Source organism: Schistocerca americana, chromosome 5 (assembly GCF_021461395.2).
Source record: "Schistocerca americana isolate TAMUIC-IGC-003095 chromosome 5, iqSchAmer2.1, whole genome shotgun sequence".
In the NCBI taxonomy this organism is placed as follows: domain Eukaryota; kingdom Metazoa; phylum Arthropoda; class Insecta; order Orthoptera; family Acrididae; genus Schistocerca; species Schistocerca americana.
The window spans coordinates 547,014,309-547,036,369 of record NC_060123.1 but is presented as its reverse complement, the minus strand read 5'-3'; the positions used below and the strand labels follow the sequence as shown (position 1 = coordinate 547,036,369).

Below are 22,061 nucleotides of genomic sequence, written 5' to 3'. Positions count from 1 at the left end.
GAACTTGGCATCTGGTAATGTTACTGATGAAAGGCCATTGATATACACAAGAAAAAGTAAGGCCCCTAAAATGGAACCTTGTGGGACCCCACATGTAATTAGTTCCCAGTTGGATGATGCCTGATAGCTTGATACATGTCTCTTTCCTAGTAACACCCTTTGTTTCCTGCCATAGATATAAGATTTGAACCATTTTGCAGCATTTCCTGTTACACTATAATATTCTAATTTACTTAAAAGGATATTGTGATTTACACAGTCAAATGTTGACTGGAATACTCTCTTTCAAATTCTAAAGGTGGCAGGGGTAAAATACAGGGAGCGAAAGGCTATTTACAACTTGTACAGAAACCAGATGGCAGTTATAAGAGTTGAGGGACATGAAAGGGAAGCAGTGGTTGGGAAGGGAGTAAGACAGGGTTGTAGCCTCTCCCCGATGTTATCCAATCTCTATATTGAGCAAGCAGTAAAGGAAACAAAAGAAAAATTTGGAGTAGGTATTAAAATCCATGGAGAAGAAATAAAAACTTTGAGGTTCGCCGATGACATTGTAATTCTGTCAGAGACAGCAAAGGACTTGGAAGAGCAGTTGAATGGAATGGATGGTGTCTTGAAGGGAGGATATAAGACGAACATCAACAAAAGCAAAACGAGGATAATGGAATGTAGTCGAGTTAAGTCGGGTGATGCTGAGGGTATTAGATTAGGAAATGAGACACTTAAAGTAGTAAAGGAGTTTTGCTATTTGAGGAGCAAAATAACTGATGATGGACGAAGTAGAGAGGATATAAAATGTAGACTGGCAATGGCAAGGAAAGCGTTTCTGAAGAAGAGAAATTTGTTAACATCGAGTATAGATTTAAGTGTCAGGGAGTTATTTCTGAAAGTATTTGTATGGAGTGTAGCCATGTATGGAAGTGAAACATGGACGGTAAATAGTTTGGACAAGAAGAGAATAGAAGCTTTCGAAATGTGGTGCTACAGAAGAATGCTGAAGATTAGATGGGTAGATCACATAACTAATGAGGAAGTATTGAATAGGATTGGGGAGAAGAGAAGTATGTGGCACAACTTGACCAGAAGAAGGGATCGGTTGGTAGGACATGTTCTGAGGCATCAAGGGATCACCAATTTAGTATTGGAGGGCAGCGTGGAGGGTAAAAATCATAGGGGGAGACCAAGAGATGAATACACTAAGCAGATTCAGAAGGATGTAGGTTGCAGTAGGTACTGGGAGATGAAGAAGCTTGCACAGGATAGAGTAGCATGGAGAGCTGCATCAAACCAGTCTCAGGACTGAAGACCACAACAACAACAACAACAACACAGTCAAATGCCTTTGACAGATCACAAAATATACCAGCTGTCTTCAATTTTTTATCTAATGAATTAAGCACATTTTCACTATAAGTGTAGATAGCCTTCTCAATATCAGAACCCTTTAGAAATCCGAACTGTGACTTTGACAATATATTATTTGAGATAAGATGGTTATAAAGCCAATTGTAAATTACTTTTTCTAAAATTTTTGAGAATGCTGGCAAAAGTGAAATTGGACGGAAATTTGATGCTATTTCTTTATTTCCCTTCTTAAACAGTGGCTTAACTTCAGCATATTTTAACCATTCAGGAAATATTCCACTGATAAATGACTGGTTACAAAGATAGCTTAATAGGTTACTTAGAATCACATTCTTTAATTAGCTTTGTTGATTTTCATCATACCCACTAGATGTTTTTGATTTTAAAGATTTCATGATGGACATTATTTCTCCTGGGGTAGTGAGGGTCAAATTCATATTATGGAAGTTACTTGAAATGTCTGGTCTGAGGTATTCCGTAGCAGCATCTACAGAACCTGACAACTCCATCTTTTCAGTAACCGTTATGAAATGTTTGTTAAAAAGTTCAGCAACACTATACACTTCTGTCACCAATGTATCATTTACTCTTAATGCTATTTGTCCCTTTTCATGTCTGGTTCTACCAGTCTCCTCCCTCATGCATACTTCAAGGTATTTTGTGGGTGTGACTGCTTCCAGTGATTGTCCTACAATTGTGAAATCATACAGTAATGAGCCTTTGTCTATTTATGTGCAGGATGTTACATTTGTTTATGTTGAGGTTCAACTATCAGTCCATGCACTAAGCATCAATTCTCTCCAGGTCTTCCTACAAATTGGAACAATTTTCAGTTTTTCAACTTCTCTGTGTACAAGTGCACATTATGCTTTGACATTTAAAGATTTCTCTCTGTTGAGAATGGCATGCTGTGTTCTGTTTGCTAGAAACTAGTCAATCTACTCACATAGTTGGCTTGATATTATGTACTCTTTTATTTTGTTCCTTGGGCGGCAGTGCAGAACCATATTGAACACATTTCAAGCTATGTGGCATCAACCAGGATACCAGTATCTACTGCTTTCTGGGTCTCGTGACTGAAACTGAATAGAGAGCTGGATTCCACACAATCATTGTTTTCAGAACTCATGTTGATTCCTAAAGAGATTTTCAGTTCCCAGAAATATCATGATAAGGGAGCTTAAAATACATCAAAAATTCTACAGGAGACTAGTATCTTAGGCCTATTGTGATGTGAATATGTTCAACAACTGTTCTTGAAAGTGGAAGTGATCTGCACTTTTTCCAATCACTAGGAATGCTTCACTCCTCCAGTGACATCATAAATGGATTTAACGTAACAAAGCAGAAATGACTAGTGCTGTCAAATTTAAATGAAATATATGCAGCTTTTAAAAATGCACGTCCTGAATGTAAAATTGGAAGATCAAAATTTTGTGACCTTCGCCCTAAGTGGTGTATTCTGGCCCTTTCCTTAGGAAAACACTCCATATGTGTTTGTTTGTATCATCAAAATGTTAAACTGATGACTGCCAGTGCAAAGCTCAATGATGTTAACTGCAAATAGTTACTAGCTTTAATGGCCTGTGACACAAAGAATTATGACTGGATGAGGAGTTTGTACAATAAATGCCATGATAAAGAAACCACCCTTGAATTGTTTAACGAATCTTATGAGGAAATACCCAGCAATGTTAGCTTCAAACAGTGGGCCACAACCGACAGGGCTGAAATGATAACAGTGGTTAAACGTCAGGAAGGATGCTTTGAATCTTTAACTGATAACTTGAAAATCTCAGAAGTCACCACTAAGTCTCTAAAATCCAAAGTAAGTATTTGAAGGACAAAAAAGCGCAACTTTATGAAACTGAATGCATAGTCCCAGCTGATTTTGCAGAAAACTTTAACGTTTGTGGTTCAGGATGAAATACAAGGGTACCTCTGGGTCAGTGAGCAGGCAACAGTGCATCTGTTTGTTCTGTGCTTCAGAAATGAGAAAACACGAAGTTTGCATTTCTTCAATTTGCATTCTAAGCAACTACTTTGAGTGCATACAACTCTTTTGTTGCCAATGTATATCAAAAGTACGTAACAAATTACATAAAAGAAAAGTTTCCCAAGGTTGAGAAGCTCATATACATTTTAGATGGAAGTGGTAGTTGATACAATAAGAAAAAGAATTTTTCAGATCTTTGCAACCACGAAGTAGATTTCAGGTTGGAGGGTCAACGGCATTTTTTTGCCTCTTGCCATGGTAAAAATGCATGTGATGGAGTAGAAAGTACAACAAAATGTGAAGTGAGTAAAGTCAGCCTACAGACCAAATTCTTACAATAGAGGACACATATGCCTTTTGCATGGATAATATTAAAGACATTACCTATGTTCTCATCAAGAAAAATGAGGCAGTTCTTCATATCAAAACAACCTTCAACTAGTTTTGAAAACAGTATAGCAATAGGAGGAACAAATCAATTCCACATATTCCTTGGCATTGCAGAAAACTTAGTTCACTGCAATGGAACATCAGAAACCAAAATTTATGAGGATCATTGTGTCAGTAAAATTACATCTCCATCTTTAACATTGAATATCTTGTGGCATATGTGTATGATGGACTATGATGACCTGCACAGGTTGAAAGAATAAGTTTGGAAAACAATAATGTTTTTGTGCATTTTTACCACCGCGTAGACACAAGAACGTCTGCTAGTGACAAAGTTTCAATACCAATTAAAAACGTATTAAGGAAGCTTTCAGTGCTTGAACTTGCTACAGCAACTGGGAGGTCATATTCTATATCACTAAGGCTGTCTGAAGAAATAAGTGTTCTTAGCAGTCATTATTATGATTAGAAAGCACTGCATCTCAAAAGTATGTTAACTGAAAATTTTTATTTTAAATTTGTTGAGATAATATAAATGTTTAGTTCAATAATTTTTCGAATTTCTCCATATAATTCAATACCTTAACTTCAGTAATAATTGATTGCATGTAGCCAATATCAAATATGAATTAGGCAACAGCCATAAGATCAATTGTAGTTTAATGTGAATTATTTCCTCATTTTTCAAAAATTCATATCTTTGTTCACAGTTAAGTATCAATGGTGAAATTATTTTACAGTACTTTGCTGTCATATAGATGTACAAAATGTGCAAAAATCAAATTTTTTATATTCAGTTCCACCAGAGATAATGAGCCCAAACTTTATTTTTCGTAAAGATTTTCAAATTTCAGAAATTTATAAAAAGTTAAGGAAACATTTGTCAGTGTTCTTGCTCTATATAAGGCTAGAAGTTTATGATATCTAGCTAGAGGAAAAAAATACGCTGTGATAAATCATTCCGTGGTCGTTATTTTTGGGTCTAAAAAGTGGATTTTCTACATTTTCAATACCAAAATTTGGAGGTCATTTTGACTGCCTATTTTTGAATTTAGGGTATTTTGGATAATAAACAGTGTTGTAGAGGAGACATTTCTAAAAGTAATCATGTCAATTGCAATGTTATAACATGATCCGTTGAAGAGATATTCAAATTAACACTTAAGTCTCCAAATAGAAAAACTGTCATGCACTTACAAATAAAACTGGCTGCCATTCAGTAACGATGCAAGATAACATTTTTGTAAAAGCTGTTAAAAACTTCTCATTTATAGGGTGATCATAAATTAAAAAATAAATATATTTAAAAATGGTCAAGTAATGAACTTAATTTTTATTGGGTCACTTCACTTGGATTGACCCTCATATTATAAAATAATTCACTCTCATAACTGTAAGTAATATATTTTTCTTCCACAGGGACTTTGTATTTTGGTATCTTCCTCAGATTCAGTACAAAAATCCAGATGTCCAAGTTGCAACATTTAAGAACATGACACCATCACCTTTTATAAGATGTTTCTTTGGTAAGTAAACACAATACCTTTGTGTGATGTAATAACTGAAAACCCAGTGTTGCCCAGTTACTGACATAACTGCCTATTTGCTTCTGTCTCGGGTTCTTTGGCCGACGTTCGTCTGATGATTTTACTGACGTTTCACCAGCACGAGTGTCTGGCATTGTCAAAGCTTCACCCTCCATTGCCGGTGGCAAACTGGAGCTGAGCTCGCGGGCGCAGATTCTATGTATCTGGCGTGCCAACGTCTGAGGACTTCTCCGCGCTCATTTCCGGTGCGGTTCTCGTCTTGATACCTGCGATGGTCATTTGCTGCATTACAGGAAGCCAGGATCCGTTTACCTTAAGGCTTCCTCTTTCTTGTTGAAGCTGTTCTCATGTTTGTGTATTTCTACAGCTTTTCTAAACAAGCGGGTGTGACAGTGCTTCTCTACAGCCATAACTTCCGTGTCGGAGAATTGTATTACACAGTCGGTCTCACTCAGTGTGTGCTCTGCCACGGCTGATTTCTCCACTTGGCCCAACCTGCAATATCACTTATGTTCTTTGATCCTGGTGTTGACTGATCATCCAGTCATTCCAACATAAACTTTTCCGCATGTGCATGGTAAGTGACACACACGGACTTATACCTGCACAAACTATCAAACCACCACCCAAGTCAGAAAAGAGGCATGATTCATATGCTCGTAACGCAAGCAGGATGAATATGTCAGCCACAGCACCTCAAACACGAAATGCAACATCTGGAATGTTTTCTGAGGAGCAATGGGTACTCCACAATTATATTAGAAGTGTAACAGATCCAAACACTCGGCGAATTAATAAATCAGGAAAAGAAATGTCGGGTACGGCCTTTCTGCCATACATCCCCTGAGTGATGGACAGAATCGGCCGTATATTGAACAAACACGGCGTAAAGACAATTTTCAAACTAACAAGGAAGATCAAAGAATGTCTTAGATCGGCGAAGGATAAAAGGGACCCACTTGCAATGCCGGGAGTATACCTCTTACCACGCACATGCAGAAAAGTTTACATCGGAATACTGGTCGATCAATCAACACCAGGATCAAAGAACATAAGTGACGTTGCAGGTTGGGGCAGGTGGAGAAATCAGCCGTGGCAGAGCACGCGCTGAGTGAGACTGACCATGTAATACAATTCTCCGACACGGAAGTTCTGGCTGTAGAGAAGCACTATCACACCTGCTTGTTTAGAGAAGCTGTAGAAATACATAAACACGGGAACAGCTTCAACAGGAAAGAGGAAGCCTTAAGGTAAATGGATCCTGGCTTCCTGTACTGCAGCGAACGACTGTCGCAGGAGCAAGAGGAGAACCGCACCAGAAATGACCACAGAGAAGCCCTCAGACGTTGGCGCGCTAGGTACATATAGTCTGTGCCCGCGAGCTCGGCTCCAGTTCACCACCGGCAATGGAGGGTGAAGCTTTGACAATGCCAGCCACTCATGCTGGCAAAATGTCAGGAAATCATCAGACGAACGTCGGCCAAAGAACCCAAGACAGAAGCGAATAGGCAGTTTCTCAACAACTGACCACAAAAGTCTTAACAATTTTGCATTACTGACATAAGTCTAATATTAGATAGGAAAAGGAAGCAGATTTTTAGCACAATGCAGAAACAAAACTTAATTTATATACAAGTTTGTGGAAGTGTTAATAGTATATTTTCAATTATTTTTAGAATTCACCCCCTTCATACACCAACTCCATCTCAAAGGTTACCCCAACTATACATTTTTCTAGTAGGTTTATGTGATATAGATCAACAAAGTTTAGTTGAAATTGCTCCAGGTATTCCAGAGCTACGCCTATCTGTCACCACTTTTTCATCCCCAACCATACAAATAGGATTGCTGGGGTTATTGATATCATGGAAATAGCTTAATCTGTATCATACAGTAATAGCTGTGAATGAAAAAATACATATTTGAGTCATTTCAGAGTTTTAATGTTTGTTCAACCCACTCTGCGTAGACTGTATTGCAGTTACCAATTTCCTTCCAAACTTTCATTTGTAGAAGACCCACAAGATAATTGTTGTGCCCTGCATTTGTTTCAATGTGATATCACCTCTTTGGAATCTAATAGACAGCTTGTTACATGTGTTATGAAGTATGAATATTATTTTATTGAAAGATGTAATTTCTGTTATTCGTACAATTTTAACGCAATGGAAAGAGTGAGGCACATATTAATGTGTGTGAAAAGTTGAGAATTTGAATCCTGTTTCCAAGATGATAATGGTTTCAGTTTGTATTAAAATGACAATTTTTATTTGTCTGCTTTGTGAGCTGGCTGTGAAAGAATATGTTTATTAGGTCATAAATTTCACTTTTGTTTTTGACAGTATTATAAAAAGTATGTGAGCTTTCAGAAAAAAAGGCCTTCTTTTAAACACACATACATTCACGCAAGCACATCTCACACACATGACCACTATCTCTGGCCACTGAGTCCACACTCAACAACAATATGTGCTTCAATTACCTCATTATTTACATTGGAAAAATACCTTTGTCACATTGGACTCTGTTGACACAGCTACAGATGTAAAGCTCGGCTATTTTTTTAATGTGCCCTATTGCTGTCTTTGAAATCTGTTTTCGCAGGCCAGAGCGGATCAGGTTATAGTTGTGGAAAGAGGCCAAAATCAGTTACTGCTAGTTGTACAAAACACACAACTTTATTTTCCTAAAAGCACTTAATCATGCACACCCTTAAAAAGATTCAAAACAATATGACTGCAATCCCGAACACAAGTCATTAAAATTGCTTTAAGGAATACATGCAGCTGAAGGCCTTTCTTAAAAAAATTTACGTAAATACTCAGCTGAAGGCCACACGCTGGACATAGAGCAAAATTTTCTTAAAAAATTAGTTTCAATAAAGAATCTTCAGAATTTTAATTTAAGGTGGCTGAAGGCCTTACTAAAAAAGCTCACCTGAAGGCCATGTACTGAACATTGAACAACTCAAGGCCTAAGACCTGGATAACAAAGATTTCAAATGGAGCCATCTCCTTTTTAAAATTAGTTTTAAACAAATCGGTCTTGAAAGCTTAGTTTAAGTTGGCTAAAGGCCTTATTTTAAAATTAAACCAACTAAATTAATAGGCGGTTAAAGGCCTCACTCAGTACTTGAGACAAAAAATCACAGTCTAAAAACAACAGAACAGTGGTGCTCGGAAGTGTTCCAAGGGTTGGCCTGAGGAAGTAACTCTAACATAAGTTTAGGTGAGACAGGCAGCCAAGAATAAGACTAAATAATCGGATGGCAACCCGACCCAGGGACAGCTGAAGGACCGACCAACAACCTAATCAATTCCCTTCCGCCGACCAACGGCATGACAGCGTAAAATATCAGCCAAGGACAAAGATACCAGCAGCACTATGTCTTCAGAATTGGAGTCTAAAAACAGCCAAGGCGCAATAACCACTCAAAAATATGAACAGCACCAAAGGCTGTCGAACTACACACCATGCCAGACAGCATCAACACGAGGGGAAACATACACTTGCTGCTCTGTCCCACCCAACCAACTGCCTACTCCAATACACAGACAGCATTCATAACTGCTCAATGGAAATCACACAATCTGCACACAGTTCCATGTAGACACTTGCATCAGGAACTCTGACAATCTTAACCAATCACTGTGGGACATCAAGGATGAATCACAAGTTGACACACACAGAGTTTCTATAAGCGGTCGGCCACCAAATACACGTCGTCTGATGAGACAACAGACTGTACAACCAACCAAGGTCATCCCCACTCAAGTCATATGTGTCAGCAATGGTCGTGCCAGTCTTGGCTGTCCAGAGCTTGTTGCAGCTCCATCCCAACTCAGTTCAGTGTCTGTTCGGAACTCGGAGACACGGTGACCTGGGCACACAGGCTCGGACCCAACCATGCAGAGGTAACACCTGCCCATTGGCCATGACATCTCTGCACAAGGAAGGAACCGACCCACGTCCGGCAAGATGACCAACTGACAAGGCCCAGAAATGGTCAAAAGACTAAATATACGTTGACTGATGAGAAACCGACAGAATGACCAACCAGTGATTGTTCCCACTCCAATCTCCTTCCACCGGACAGTACATGTGTGTCGCCAGTGGTCTGCGAGTACTGGCTGCCCACACCTCACTGTCGCTCCGTCCCAACTGAACTCCCGATACAAGACAAGCCGGAAATACTAGTGGTCGCTTCAAAGGTAATACAACAGTGCTCTTATCGATATGTGCTGCTGCTGCCACTCATGGGCAGGCAAGCCAGCAACTTACGCCAGTAAATCGAATAAGAAACGAGGTGACAGTTCCATAAAGACAAGCTGTCAAGCAAGAAATGGCATGAACGTGAGCCATGCATGGCTCAGTATTCTTTTTATATTTCTAATGATATGCTTCATTAAGAAGGAGATTGTGTATGAATTTCAGTGTCTTCTCAACAACAGAAAAAATTATAGACGTATCTTAATACTGCTTCTCGCTGTGCTGTCTTTATTGTCAATATAGTTTAATTCTCAATGCCGCCCCTCCTGCTTGAACTATTTTAATAAACTCAAGAGTCTAAATATATGCATCCGGCTATGTGGAAAGATGTAATAAATTTTCAAAAATTATTGAAGCCTTTGCTGAGAGAACAGTATTAACAGCCTGCCTCAGGTTGACACGGTTTTTAATATCACTTCACCTTCAGCTTAGCAAAATTGCAGTAGATTTTAGATTTTTCATTAATAATATCCCTGTTATGCCTAACTTTTTGGTGTTTAGTTTGTATTTAGAGTATGTAGTTAATTTTCAGAGGCACATCTTTTGGAGTATTATTTTTGGCTTCACTAGATGGCAGATTCTTCAGCAATGGGCTTACTTTTTCATTAGAACAAATGTTAGTAGCTTTCATTTCTGATCAGTTGTAGTGATTCCAAAGACGTGCGAGTTGAAAATAGTATTTGGTGAGGTATTTGCAGATTATTGGAATTTCCTCGTAAATTTATTAAAGCTGGAACTAAACAAGAAAAAGTTCACAAACCATGATCAATCAGAGAGACTAACTACTCTGAGAACAACTACTTAATCGGCCAGCGTACTCAACAGATTATTTATTTACCAAAAGTTTCAGCAATTATGTAACATTCTGAGGTGTACATAAAAGCATTAAATTTCCCCATTAACTTCCTATCAGCTTTTGCCTGGGAGTTAATTACATAAAAAGTTTAGCTACTTCATTGTCCTACTTAGACCATGCAGTACAAAAATATTCACTCTTTCACTTCAGGCACAAGTTGTTTACCTCTTCTACTTATTCCTCCTATCAAATCTATCTAAATTTCAAAATGTATGCAACATGTTTCCACAAGTAAGCTGTGATGATAAAGTGCTCCTTGCTGCTACATTTTTCCAAGCAAACAACATTTTATTTGGTGCCCATTCACATCCCCCTTACCCTCCCTGCCTCATACATTAGTTGCCATTTCTTGGGCTCTTAGTAAGCTCTTTAAAAATAAATCTAAATGTAGTTATCACGGAATGGGTTGTTTTTAAAATTTTTCGCTAGGGGTGCCTCTGGCTCCAATCTCTAGTTGGTTCTCCAAACAACTGTTGGATCACTTGGGTCTTAACTTGGTCCTAGCTACTACACCAACATAACTTAATGCCTGCCCCTAAATTTTTGACTAAAGTCTTAGATCAGGGCCAACAACAGTCACAGCAGTGTTTCTCTACTGCTTGTAAGTTGGTAGTGTGTCAATTCTGCATAGCCATTGGTATGATACATAACCAATCAGAGACAAGAAAACAAGAAATTTTAGAGTCAATATACAAATTATTCTCATTTCCACTGTTGTCACAAATATGACCTTTTGAATATGTTCTGATATACAAGGTTGTGGTTAGGTTAGAATCTAATAGCACAGCTTCAATTGCAGCAGCTGAATATTTTGATGACTCAGAAGGAGAGTGTTACAACCCAAAAATCAAGATTTTACAGCAAATCCATTTAAAGTTTTTAACAACAGCTAGTAAATAAGTGATTCATCTAACAACAATGAAAATGGAAACAAAATTAATATTTTTATTGCTTTAAAAACTTATCAATGTTTCAGTTTTGTCAACACTTTGTTTTAGGTAGCTTTACTATGACTTTTTTGAGTTGCAACACTTTCTCATTTCAATAGTTAAATAAAACTTTCAAGTTGTAACAGTATTGATTAGTATTTTATTATTTGCTTCACAATAAATTTGTATAAAACAGACCAAGAGATGAATAAACTAAGCAGACTCAGAAGGCTGTAAGTTGCGGTAGGTACTGGGAGATGAAGAAGCTTGCACAGGGTAGAGTAGCATGGAGAGCTGCATCAAACCAGTCTCTGGACTGAAGACCACAACACAACAAATGCATGCTTTTTGACAAGCGGTAACCTTTCTTCAAAGAGGGATCATCGTAAAGGCACTACATTTCACTAATATTCAGGTTTCAATTCACTTATTACTTTTTGAAAAGCCTTTGACAGTAGTGAGACTACACAATCAAAAGAGAGTGTACATTCTCTCACTTACTTAAGAGCCTGATCATCTAATTTCTTTCTATTTCCATGTTTTCCCCTTAAGTCTCCTTCGATTTACCACCACATTTTGTTTTGGACCATAAAGTTGTCATGTTTTGATGCCTGATACTCAGAGTTGAAAGACACATGCATTTACAGATTCTGGTTCCTTTCTCTTCAATTTCAAAATGATAAGCAACATTTTTTGAGTGATGAACACTAGTGTGTTCTTTAATGTACCATCAAATGGGGTGATTTCGGATGGTTTTGCCGTTATTTTGATCGTAACTTTCATATATATTGTTAGATTAAATTGATTGTTGTGGAAGTGGTAGGGTATATTTGTAATAAATAAAATATCCCAGAATCAGAAAGTGTATGGGTAGGTATATTTATTTGAGGCAGTTAAATAAAGTGTGCGAAATCACGTCATGGATTGGGGTGATTTCGGACACGTGTTTTTTAAATCTGTCTGAAGTTACAGTAGAAGGCGAATTCGGACAGTTACTGCCTTTTTTTAAAAATTCTATGTGCTTTTTATTTGGTTTTAGTGACATTTTACACATTTTAAGGTAGCCCTTTGTTACGAATAAGTGATATGGAATGATATAATAATTTTATATATCACAGATAAGTTTTTGTTTTGCAAGAATTTAAATAAAAAATTTTTACAGTTCTTAACTGAAATATTTTAATCAGACAGAAACAAAGTAATTTAACTAAAAGGTCAAAATAATTGTTCTCACTCATCATCCTAAATTAAGTTGCAAAAACTTTAAATAAATGATTGTCTTCGAGTCTGAAGCACATATTCTCAAAAAATGAACATTCCCCTCTTCTCAAGTGATGTGGGAAGTATTGTCAAAATTTGCAATTTTTGTATTGTGTCTTCATCGGGGACATTAGGAGAAACAAATATGTTTTTACTGTTCTCGTGTGGGTGCAAGAATTTCACACTTACTTTCATAGCACCAACATTTGTGGCCACTGCAATATACTGCCTTGTTTGCTCCTTGATACCACGTCTATATTTGTACTCTACAACGAGAAAAGCCTCTTCTTTCAGCAGTAAAACTTCATTGGATGATGTGTCATTTTCACTTTCACTACTGCTAGAAGCTCTGTCACTTGTTTCAGCACTGTTTTCGTTTCCTTGAAAATCTCGGCCAGTGATTGATTTTCCAGGTTGAATGTCTAGTTTGCGGCAGCAGCAGGACCTACCAAGTTTATTTGGAGGATAACGAATTTCTTTGAGCATTCTTCAAAAGTGGAAGACCATGCATCTGCGTTGCTTTGCTGGCTCTCCTCATTATCAGGCAATTTTTGTAAGACATGATCTGGATCAAAAGGGATTAGGCCCGTGGTGCGAAATCCACCCTTTATGTTTTCCTTGGGATTTGCTGAAATCTTATTCAGTTTCTGCTTCAGAAGAGATGGGAAGACATCCTTGAAAATGGTCCCATGAGTGTGTTTCTTCCAATCAGTTAATACAGCTCGCCACGTTGCTTTCATTGGCCTGAAGAAGCTTACATCGAGCAGTTGGAGGAGATGCGTGTTATTGGGGGGAAGGGGGATGAATGAAATATTGTTCCACTCACACTCTTCAATAACATGTAAAGACACGTGACTGGATAAGTTGTCTCCAATCATGACTGTTGGCCCATTTTGCCTCTTCAAATAGAGCAAAGCGATTGTAAAGAACCAGTCTTCAAATACTGGCAGGTCAAACTATCCACTTTTGTTCCTATTGAAACAGGTTCCTTGTGGTCCACCTTCTTGCCACTTGTCCCACAAATGCTCTGATTTGTAAAGGACGTACGGAGGAAGCAGTTTACCATCGGCACTAGCTGCCACCATTATTGAGACACTAGATTTTGATGAGCCCATCACTTTCTCAGCATGCTTACTCCCTCATTTCGTAATTATCTGCTGCTTGCCTGGATCATCTGACATGTTGGCTTCATCATAGTTGATCATGTTGCTAGGTGGGAGATTTTCCAGCTTTACCTTGATATTGGAGAAAAACATCTCAACAGTCTCTTTGTTCACTTCTACATGAGCTCATTTAATATTTTCACTTAAGCAAACGGAAAGATCTTCTGATTGTTGTTTGAGGAATAAATGCACCCATTCTTCTCGTGGCAAATTATTATGAAATTTCTTCTCTTTTCGGCCAGATTTGTCAAGGTAGCCTTTAACTGAATATCTAATATCCAATTTAGTGAAGGGAAATTCCTAATGTGCAGCCCTCAAGATATCTTGCTTCAACATTTCTTATTCTTCTTTATTTAGCACTGGCTGTCCTCCCATTTTTATCGGATGTGCTTCCTGTACTTGATTTGTAGGGTTGATTTAGGTATACCATACAAACCACACGCTTTTCTGTACGATAATTTACCACTCTGAATGTCACGAACAGCTTTATCTAAAAGTTCTATGTCATAATTACATCATACTGTAGCACCTCTCCTGCTCTTATACGTTTTTAGCATTGTCCGAAATCACCCCAAACAGTACACAGTTTTACAAAAACTGCCGTAATTTTATAACTTTGCACGAGAAGCTCGACCAACTTATACAGTTGACAATTATGGTTACAATAACTTCCTGCTCGGTGCAACAATTGAAAGTTTCCACTTTACGATAATACATGGATTTTTAACACTGAGACTGTTCATCAGTTATTCACCTAGGGAAACAGTTGCAAAATAAAAGTTGTGGAAAGCGATAAATGTAATTTTGCGCTCAAAATAACTGGTGAACAGATGTTAAAATAAGTAACTCTTTGTTTCTATGCAGTGGCAAAGAGAAAATAAGCCATACTGTCCGAATTCACCCTGGTGTCTGAAATCACCGCGTTTGACGGTACCTGTATTTTGGTTCCACTATACTAGTATGTCGCAATAGAAATTGCCTCTGCCATGTTATATACACTCCTGGAAATTGAAATAAGAACACCGTGAATTCATTGTCCCAGGAAGGGGAAACTTTATTGACACATTCCTGGGGTCAGATACATCACACTGACAGAACCACAGGCACATAGACACAGGCAACAGAGCATGCACAATGTCGGCACTAGTACAGTGTATATCCACCTTTCGCAGCAATGCAGGCTGCTATTCTCCCACGGAGACAATCGTAGAGATGCTGGATGTAGTCCTGTGGAACGGCTTGCCATGCCATTTCCACCTGGCGCCTCAGTTGGACCAGCGTTCGTGCTGGACGTGCAGACCGTGTGAGACGACGCTTCATCCAGTCCCAAACATGCTCAATGGGGGACAGATCCGGAGATCTTGCTGGCCAGGGTAGTTGACTTACACCTTCTAGAGCACGTTGGGTGGCACGGGATACATGCGGACGTGCATTGTCCTGCTGGAACAGCAAGTTCCCTTGCCGGTCTAGGAATGGTAGAACAATGGGTTCGATGACGGTTTGGATGTACCGTGCACTATTCAGTGTCCCCTCGACGATCACCAGTGGTGTTCGGCCAGTGTAGGAGATCGCTCCCCACACCATGATGCCGGGTGTTGGCCCTGTGTGCCTCGGTCGTATGCAGTCCTGATTGTGGCGCTCACCTGCACGGCGCCAAACACGCATACGACCATCATTGGCACCAAGGCAGAAGCGACTCTCATCGCTGAAGACGACACGTCTCCATTCGTCCCTCCATTCACGCCTGTCGCGACACCACTGGAGGCGGTCTGCACGATGTTGGGGCGTGAGCGGAAGACGGCCTAACGGTGTGCGGGACCGTAGCCCAGCTTCATGGAGACGGTTGCGAATGGTCCTCGCCGATACCCCAGGAGCAACAGTGTCCCTAATTTGCTGGGAAGTGGCGGTGCGGTCCCCTACGGCACTGCGTAGGATCCTACGGTCTTGGCGTGCATCTGTGCGTCGCTGCGGTCCGGTCCCAGGTCGACGGGCACGTGCACCTTCCGCCGACCACTGGCGACAACATCGATGTACTGTGGAGACCTCACGCCCCACGTGTTGAGCAATTCGGCGGTACGTCCACCCGGCCTCCCGCATGCCCACTATACGCCCTCGCCTAAAGTCCGTCAACTGCACATACGGTTCACGTCCACGTTGTCGCGGCATGCTACCAGTGTTAAAGACTGCGATGGAGCTCCGTATGCCACGGCAAACTGGCTGACACTGACGGCGGCGGTGCACAAATGCTGCGCAGCTAGCGCCATTCGACGGCCAACACCGCGGTTCCTGGTGTGTCCGCTGTGCCGTGCGTGTGATCATTGCTTGTACAGTTCTCTCGCAGTATCCGGAGCAAGTATGGTGGGTCTGACACACCGGTGTCAATGTGTTCTTTTTTCCATTTCCAGGAGTGTAGTAGTAGTAGTAGTAGTAGTAGTAGTAGTAATGATGATAACAGTAGTAGTCGTGGTGGTGGTGGTGGCGGTGGTGGCGGCGGCGGCAGCAGGAGCAGAGGCAGCAGTAGAAGAAGAAGAACTAGTCATATGTATAATACTTACTTTTAGTGTTGCATAGGATGGAACTTCATTACCACTGCCACGAGTATTTTTATCATCATTCGATGCATATAATGCCAAGCTCACCTTGCACCCGCGTCTGCTTTCCATGTTGTTAAAACACCAAATTAACACAAGACTGTAAGTTTACAGTATGTTATGAAGACAATATTGTAACAAACATGCAGCCATTGTTACCAGTACTACCGTAATCAAGAATGGTGTGCCAATAATAAGCCATTCAGTTTCCTAATGCGAAGGTGTTACAACTCAAAATGCAACACTTCTCTTTAGTAATTTGATTGTTGTCATTATAGGAAAAATGTTCAAAGCAAAATGTAACATTTCTCAATCGAAAAAAGAATTAAATAGAATTAATTTAAAAGTGGTATGTATGCTTAATTGCTTGTTTTTGACATTCTTATACTTGTAACAGTTTCTCATTACAACGGTGCAACTAAGATAGCCAGATGATTATGATAACCCAAAAACATGATTTTTTTTTAGTCATAACACTCCTTTTGAGTCATCGATTTGTCACAAGCGAGATTATAAATTTCACTGCTGTGTGTCCATGCAGCAGTGAAGTTTGTAATTTTGCTTCAGCAATTTTTTTTCTGAAGATGTTGTGATTTCTGAGGGTGCGGTTCGGCTGGGATCTAAGTGCACAGATTAAATATAGGGTGTGATGCTTAAAACTGTACAAATGAAACTTTTTTTTTAAAGAAAATTTATTAAAACAAAATATAAATAAAAATGAAAATCTTTTTACGTTATAAGTAGTGGTATCTTTCAAGAGTAACGTTACTCGATGTAATCCCCTTCAGCTGCAATGACTGCTTCCAGTCTTGTCCTGAAGCAATCGCCTGCACTCTTGAAAACAGTGCTGTCCATATTCGCAAGTGCTGCTTCAATAGTGGTGCATAGAGATGTGACATTAGAGTGCCTTGTCTTATTGGTAACTCTTTCGACTACCCTCCAAACATAGTAGCCGAGGGGGTTTAAATCCAGGCTATTCAGGGGCCAGAACTCCTTTGACCAGAATATTTCAACGTTATCTGAGAGCCAGTTTTGGACTAAATGGTTTGTATGTGGTCCTCCTCTTCCATCCGATGCATTGTTCACTCACTGACATTCAATGCTGATGCCAGTTTCCTTAACTATTGCCCTGGGTCCTCCTAAATCAGTGCCTGAACCTTTTCAATGACTGTCACAGATTGTGCACGCATTTCCTCAAATTAGATTTCCTTGCTTCGTTAGTGGAACCTTCCCCAGACTTACCCGAAGCATTATACTTGGCCACAATATCATAAACAGTCGATTTCAGGTACCCGCAGAATCAAACTATTTCAGTGGGTGAACGCCCAGCATGAAGACTTTCGATAATCATGGCTCTTTGGTTGTACTCTGCACTTCTCTGTAACATCTTGGCCATTTTGAGATTCTAACTGTTTACTAGATGCCTATGGCATTAAAGAATGCGAATCGAATCTCCGATGGAAGTATGATACGGTGGGAAAATCAAATTGAAATTTGTCCAGATTTAAGTGCTGCAACCTGTGTATATAGCCTAGTTACAAATATTTGACTGTCTCTTCTAACTATGTCACAAAATATGATGTGGTTAGGTTGCAGTGTGATTGGTTGTGAGCTGGTGAAGCCAACAAATGTGACAACTAAAAATCTGGTTGTGATGACAAACTGATCTGTATCTTAGCCCAAGGTTTAGGTTAGGTTGGAATGCACTACCGTATTTACTCGAATCTAAGCTGCACTTTTTTCCGGTTTTTGTACTCCAAAAAACTGCCTGCGGCTTAGAATCGAGTGCAAAGTAAGCGTAAGTTCTGAAATATATTGGTAGGTGCCGCCACAACTAACTTCTGCCGTCGAATATATGTAGCGCTACACAGGCATGCTTCGCAGGCACAAAGATACATTCTGGCGCCAAAATCTCTGCGTCAGTAAATAAATTAAAAGAAAAAGGTGGAAGACGAGCTTTTTTCTCCGCCCCGAATTTCGACCACTGCATTTTCATACATTATCCAACGAAGTAAATACAAATTCCGCATTGTTCATCTTCGAATGTAGCAGCTTCTCAATGTACTACGAAAATCCGACTGGCAAGACTGTTTGCGATGTTTGTCAATATATGTTCTGATTTTTTTCCTACCTGTGAGAAGAGATGTTTGCTAATGGGAACTTTTATGAATTGTGAATCACATGCAGTATTCTCTTCACCACAAGAATAATACAAATATAAACATTTTGCCATGTATTCTTTCGTGTTTGCTGCTATCTCATTTAAATCCTGTCTGCCTAATAAACTACAAAACTAGAGTGAGACAACAGCAAACGCGGAAGAATACACATATCATGTCATGTTTATATTCGTATTATTCTTATGCCTAATAGTGATCCTTCAGAAATGAAGCACGGCAATTGACTAGATTTTTAAATCTATTATGACTCTAATTTCTGTGCAGAAAGTAATGTACTAAAGAGGCATCTGCAAAGATTTTCAAACAGAGAAAAATTTTCGCTAAATTCTCGTTCAGAACATCTTCTATCATATGCAGTTTATTGTTTGGTTCTTGTTGATCATTATCAAAAAAAGCAGTAGTGTAAATAACAACAAATAGCAGTCTCTTGCCATTGTTTCGCTAATGAGACGATTCCTCTCTCTCTCTCTCTCTCTCTCTCTCTCTCTCTCTCTCTCTCTATATTTTTTTAATTGTAAGCGGCGGCAGCGCACACAAAAGCAAGCCATGCCGCGAGCGGCGACAGGTTGTGAACACTCATTACCAGAATGCGACAAACAATGCATGACACAGTACAGTAATACATTTTCAGCTTGGAGTGACGTAAACACCTATAACAAAGAGAATGGCACTTATCAGATCAAAGAAAAATAAGCAATCAATTCAAACCAGACAAAGCACGTGAAAAACGAAGGGTACCCGTATAAATACGGACAGAGCGCCTGATGCATAGCAATGGCTACTTGGTAAAGCTTAACTGCTAAGCTTACGACTCGAACCAAACTACTGTAGCTGTATCGTCATTCATTCGACCTAAATTGTGTCTCATATCAAAATGGACTAACTTTGTTTCTATTTGGAGGTGCGGCCTAAAACTTTTCTCTCCCCTTGAATTTCGAGTCTCAAATTTCAGGTGCGGCTTAAATTGGGGAAAAATTTTTTTCCTTGATTTCGAGTCTCATTTTTCAGGTGCGGCTTAGATTCGAGTGCGGCTTAGATTCGAGTAGTTACGGTAGGTTTATTCGCAAAAATTAAATTATTAATCCTTTTTGTGACATACATGTGTTTCTTCTGATAATGTCACAAATTACAAGGTTCTGACCTAATAGCACAGCTTAAATTAAATTAGTAATCTTGGGTGTCAAAATATGTGCCTGTTTCTTCTGAATGTGCTAGAATTTCAGTGATTGTAGTATACTGAAATGATAATTTGACAATATTCCTTCAAAACATGTTGTCTGTCCGCTGCTCTCTCATTAGTTCCATAGACCCAGCTGCTGACACACCCTATTTCCTTCGCATTATATCTCATGGCAAATGTCAACAACACTGTTGCATGAAACATGTGAGTATGTGACTGGCCTTGGTTTAGACTTTCACCAAATTTTCTCACATTCAATACCAATGGCTCATTACAAGTCATTCTTACTCATGAAGGAAACAAACAATGCGATTTCCCTCTTTCAGTAAGACTTAATTCTACAAAGTTATTAACTTGGACAATTGATGGGCAGCTTTCAGGTTTTTGGTTGGTTGGTTTGGGGAAGGAGACCAGACAGCGTGGTCATCGGTCTCATCGGATTAGGGAAGGATGGGGAAGGAAGTCGGCCGTGCCCTTTCAGAGGAACCATCCCGGCATTTGCCTGGACTGATTTAGGGAAATCACGGAAAACCTAAATCAGGATGGCCGGACGCGGGATTGAACCGTCGTCCTTCCGAATGCGAGTCCAGTGTCTAACCACTGCGCCACCTCGCTCGGTTTTCAGGTTTTTCTGATATCTTAAAGTCTCATATGAAAGTATACCAGTATCTGCATTCTGGGCTCTTTGGACTCATATCTCTGTGTGGTTGCTGCAGTGCCTAATAAATGTCTTTCCACTCACTTCAAATGATCCATCAGGCTCCAACTTTTGTCTCGAGATGTCACCCCGTGTGTTTCACAGGTGATCAACACACACAAAATAAAATTTTTCACTAGAAGTAATTACTGTTCTATAAGTGAACATAGAAAACATACTCCTCATGAATGTAAGGGGCAGCTATGCCCTATGGTAACATTCGATTCAGAGCTGCAACAGAAGTTGTATGCCACAATGGATGTGTCCTGGAAAAATATTAATTTTTTTCTCTTTTGCAATGCAGCTACTTTATATGTATTTTCTTTTGTCAAGGTAGTCCAAGTGACTTGTTTAGTGTTAGCTAATTATTGTTTTACTCTTTCAAGGCCCCGGGAGTAGACAACATTCCATTAGAACTACTGATGGCTTTGGGAGAGCTAGTCATGACAAAACTCTACCATCTGGTGAGCAAGATGTATGAGACAGGCGTAATATCCACAGACTTCAAGAAGAATATAATAATTCCAATACCAAAGAAAGCAGGTGTTGACAGATGTGAAAATTTCCGAACTATCAGTTTAATAAGTCACAGCTGCAAAATACTAACGTGAATTCTTTACAGACGAATGGAAAAACTGGTAGAAGCGGACCTCGGGGAAGATCAGTTTGGATTCCGTAGAAATGGAACACGTGAGGCAATACTAACCTTACGACTTATCTTAGAAGAAAGATTAAGAAAAGGCAAACCTACGTTTCTAGCATTTGTAGACTTAGAGAAAGCTTTTAACAACATTAACTGGAATACTCTCTTTCAAATTCTGAAGGTGGCAGGGGTAAAATACAGGGAGCGAAAGGCTATTTACAATTTGTACAGAAACCAGATGGCAGTTATAAGAGTCGAGGGGCATGAAAGGGAAGCAGTGGATGGGAAAGGAGTGAGACACGGTTGTAGCCTGTCCCCGATGTTATTCAATCTGTATATTGAGCAAGCAGTAAAGGAAACAAAAGAAAATTTCGGAGTAGATATTAAAATTCATGGAGAAGAAGTAAAAACTTTGAGGTTCGCCGATGACATTGTAATTCTGTCAGAGACAGCAAAGGACTTGGAAGAGCAGTTGAACGGAATGGACAGTGTCTTGAAAGGAGGATATAAGATGAACATCAACAAAAGCAAAACGAGGATAATGGAATGTAGTCAAATTAAATCGGGTGATGCTGAGGGGATTAGATTAGGAAAGGAGACACTTAAAGTAGTAAAGGAGTTTTGCTATTTAGGGAGTAAAATAACTGATGATGGTCGAAGTAGAGAGGATATAAAATGTAGACTGGCAATGGCAAGGAAATCGTTTCTGAAGAAGAGAAATTTGTTAACATCGAGTATAGATTTAGGTGTCAGGAAGTCGTTTCTGAAAGTATTTGTATGGAGTGTAGCCATGTATGGAAGTGAAACATGGACGATAACTAGTTTGGACAAGAAGAGAATAGAAGCTTTCGAAATGTGGTGCTACAGAAGAATGCTGAAGATAAGGTGGGTAGATCACGTAACTAATGAGGAGGTATTGAATAGGATTGGGGAGAAGAGAAGTTTGTGGCACAACTTGACTAGAAGAAGGGATCGGTTGGTAGGACATGTTTTGAGGC

At 39.4% G+C, this 22,061-nt stretch overlaps 1 protein-coding gene across 1 annotated transcript in view; it reads left to right on the top strand.

The window, feature by feature from the left end:
- The window catches only part of LOC124615709 (probable 28S ribosomal protein S25, mitochondrial), a 58,069-nt gene that overhangs the window by 4,636 nt on the left and 31,372 nt on the right, over positions 1-22,061 (top strand). Inside the window, exon 2 of the mRNA XM_047143754.1 lies at positions 5,168-5,274. Within this exon, the coding sequence (XP_046999710.1) occupies positions 5,168-5,274 (107 nt within the window). The remainder of the gene's footprint in view (positions 1-5,167; positions 5,275-22,061) is intronic.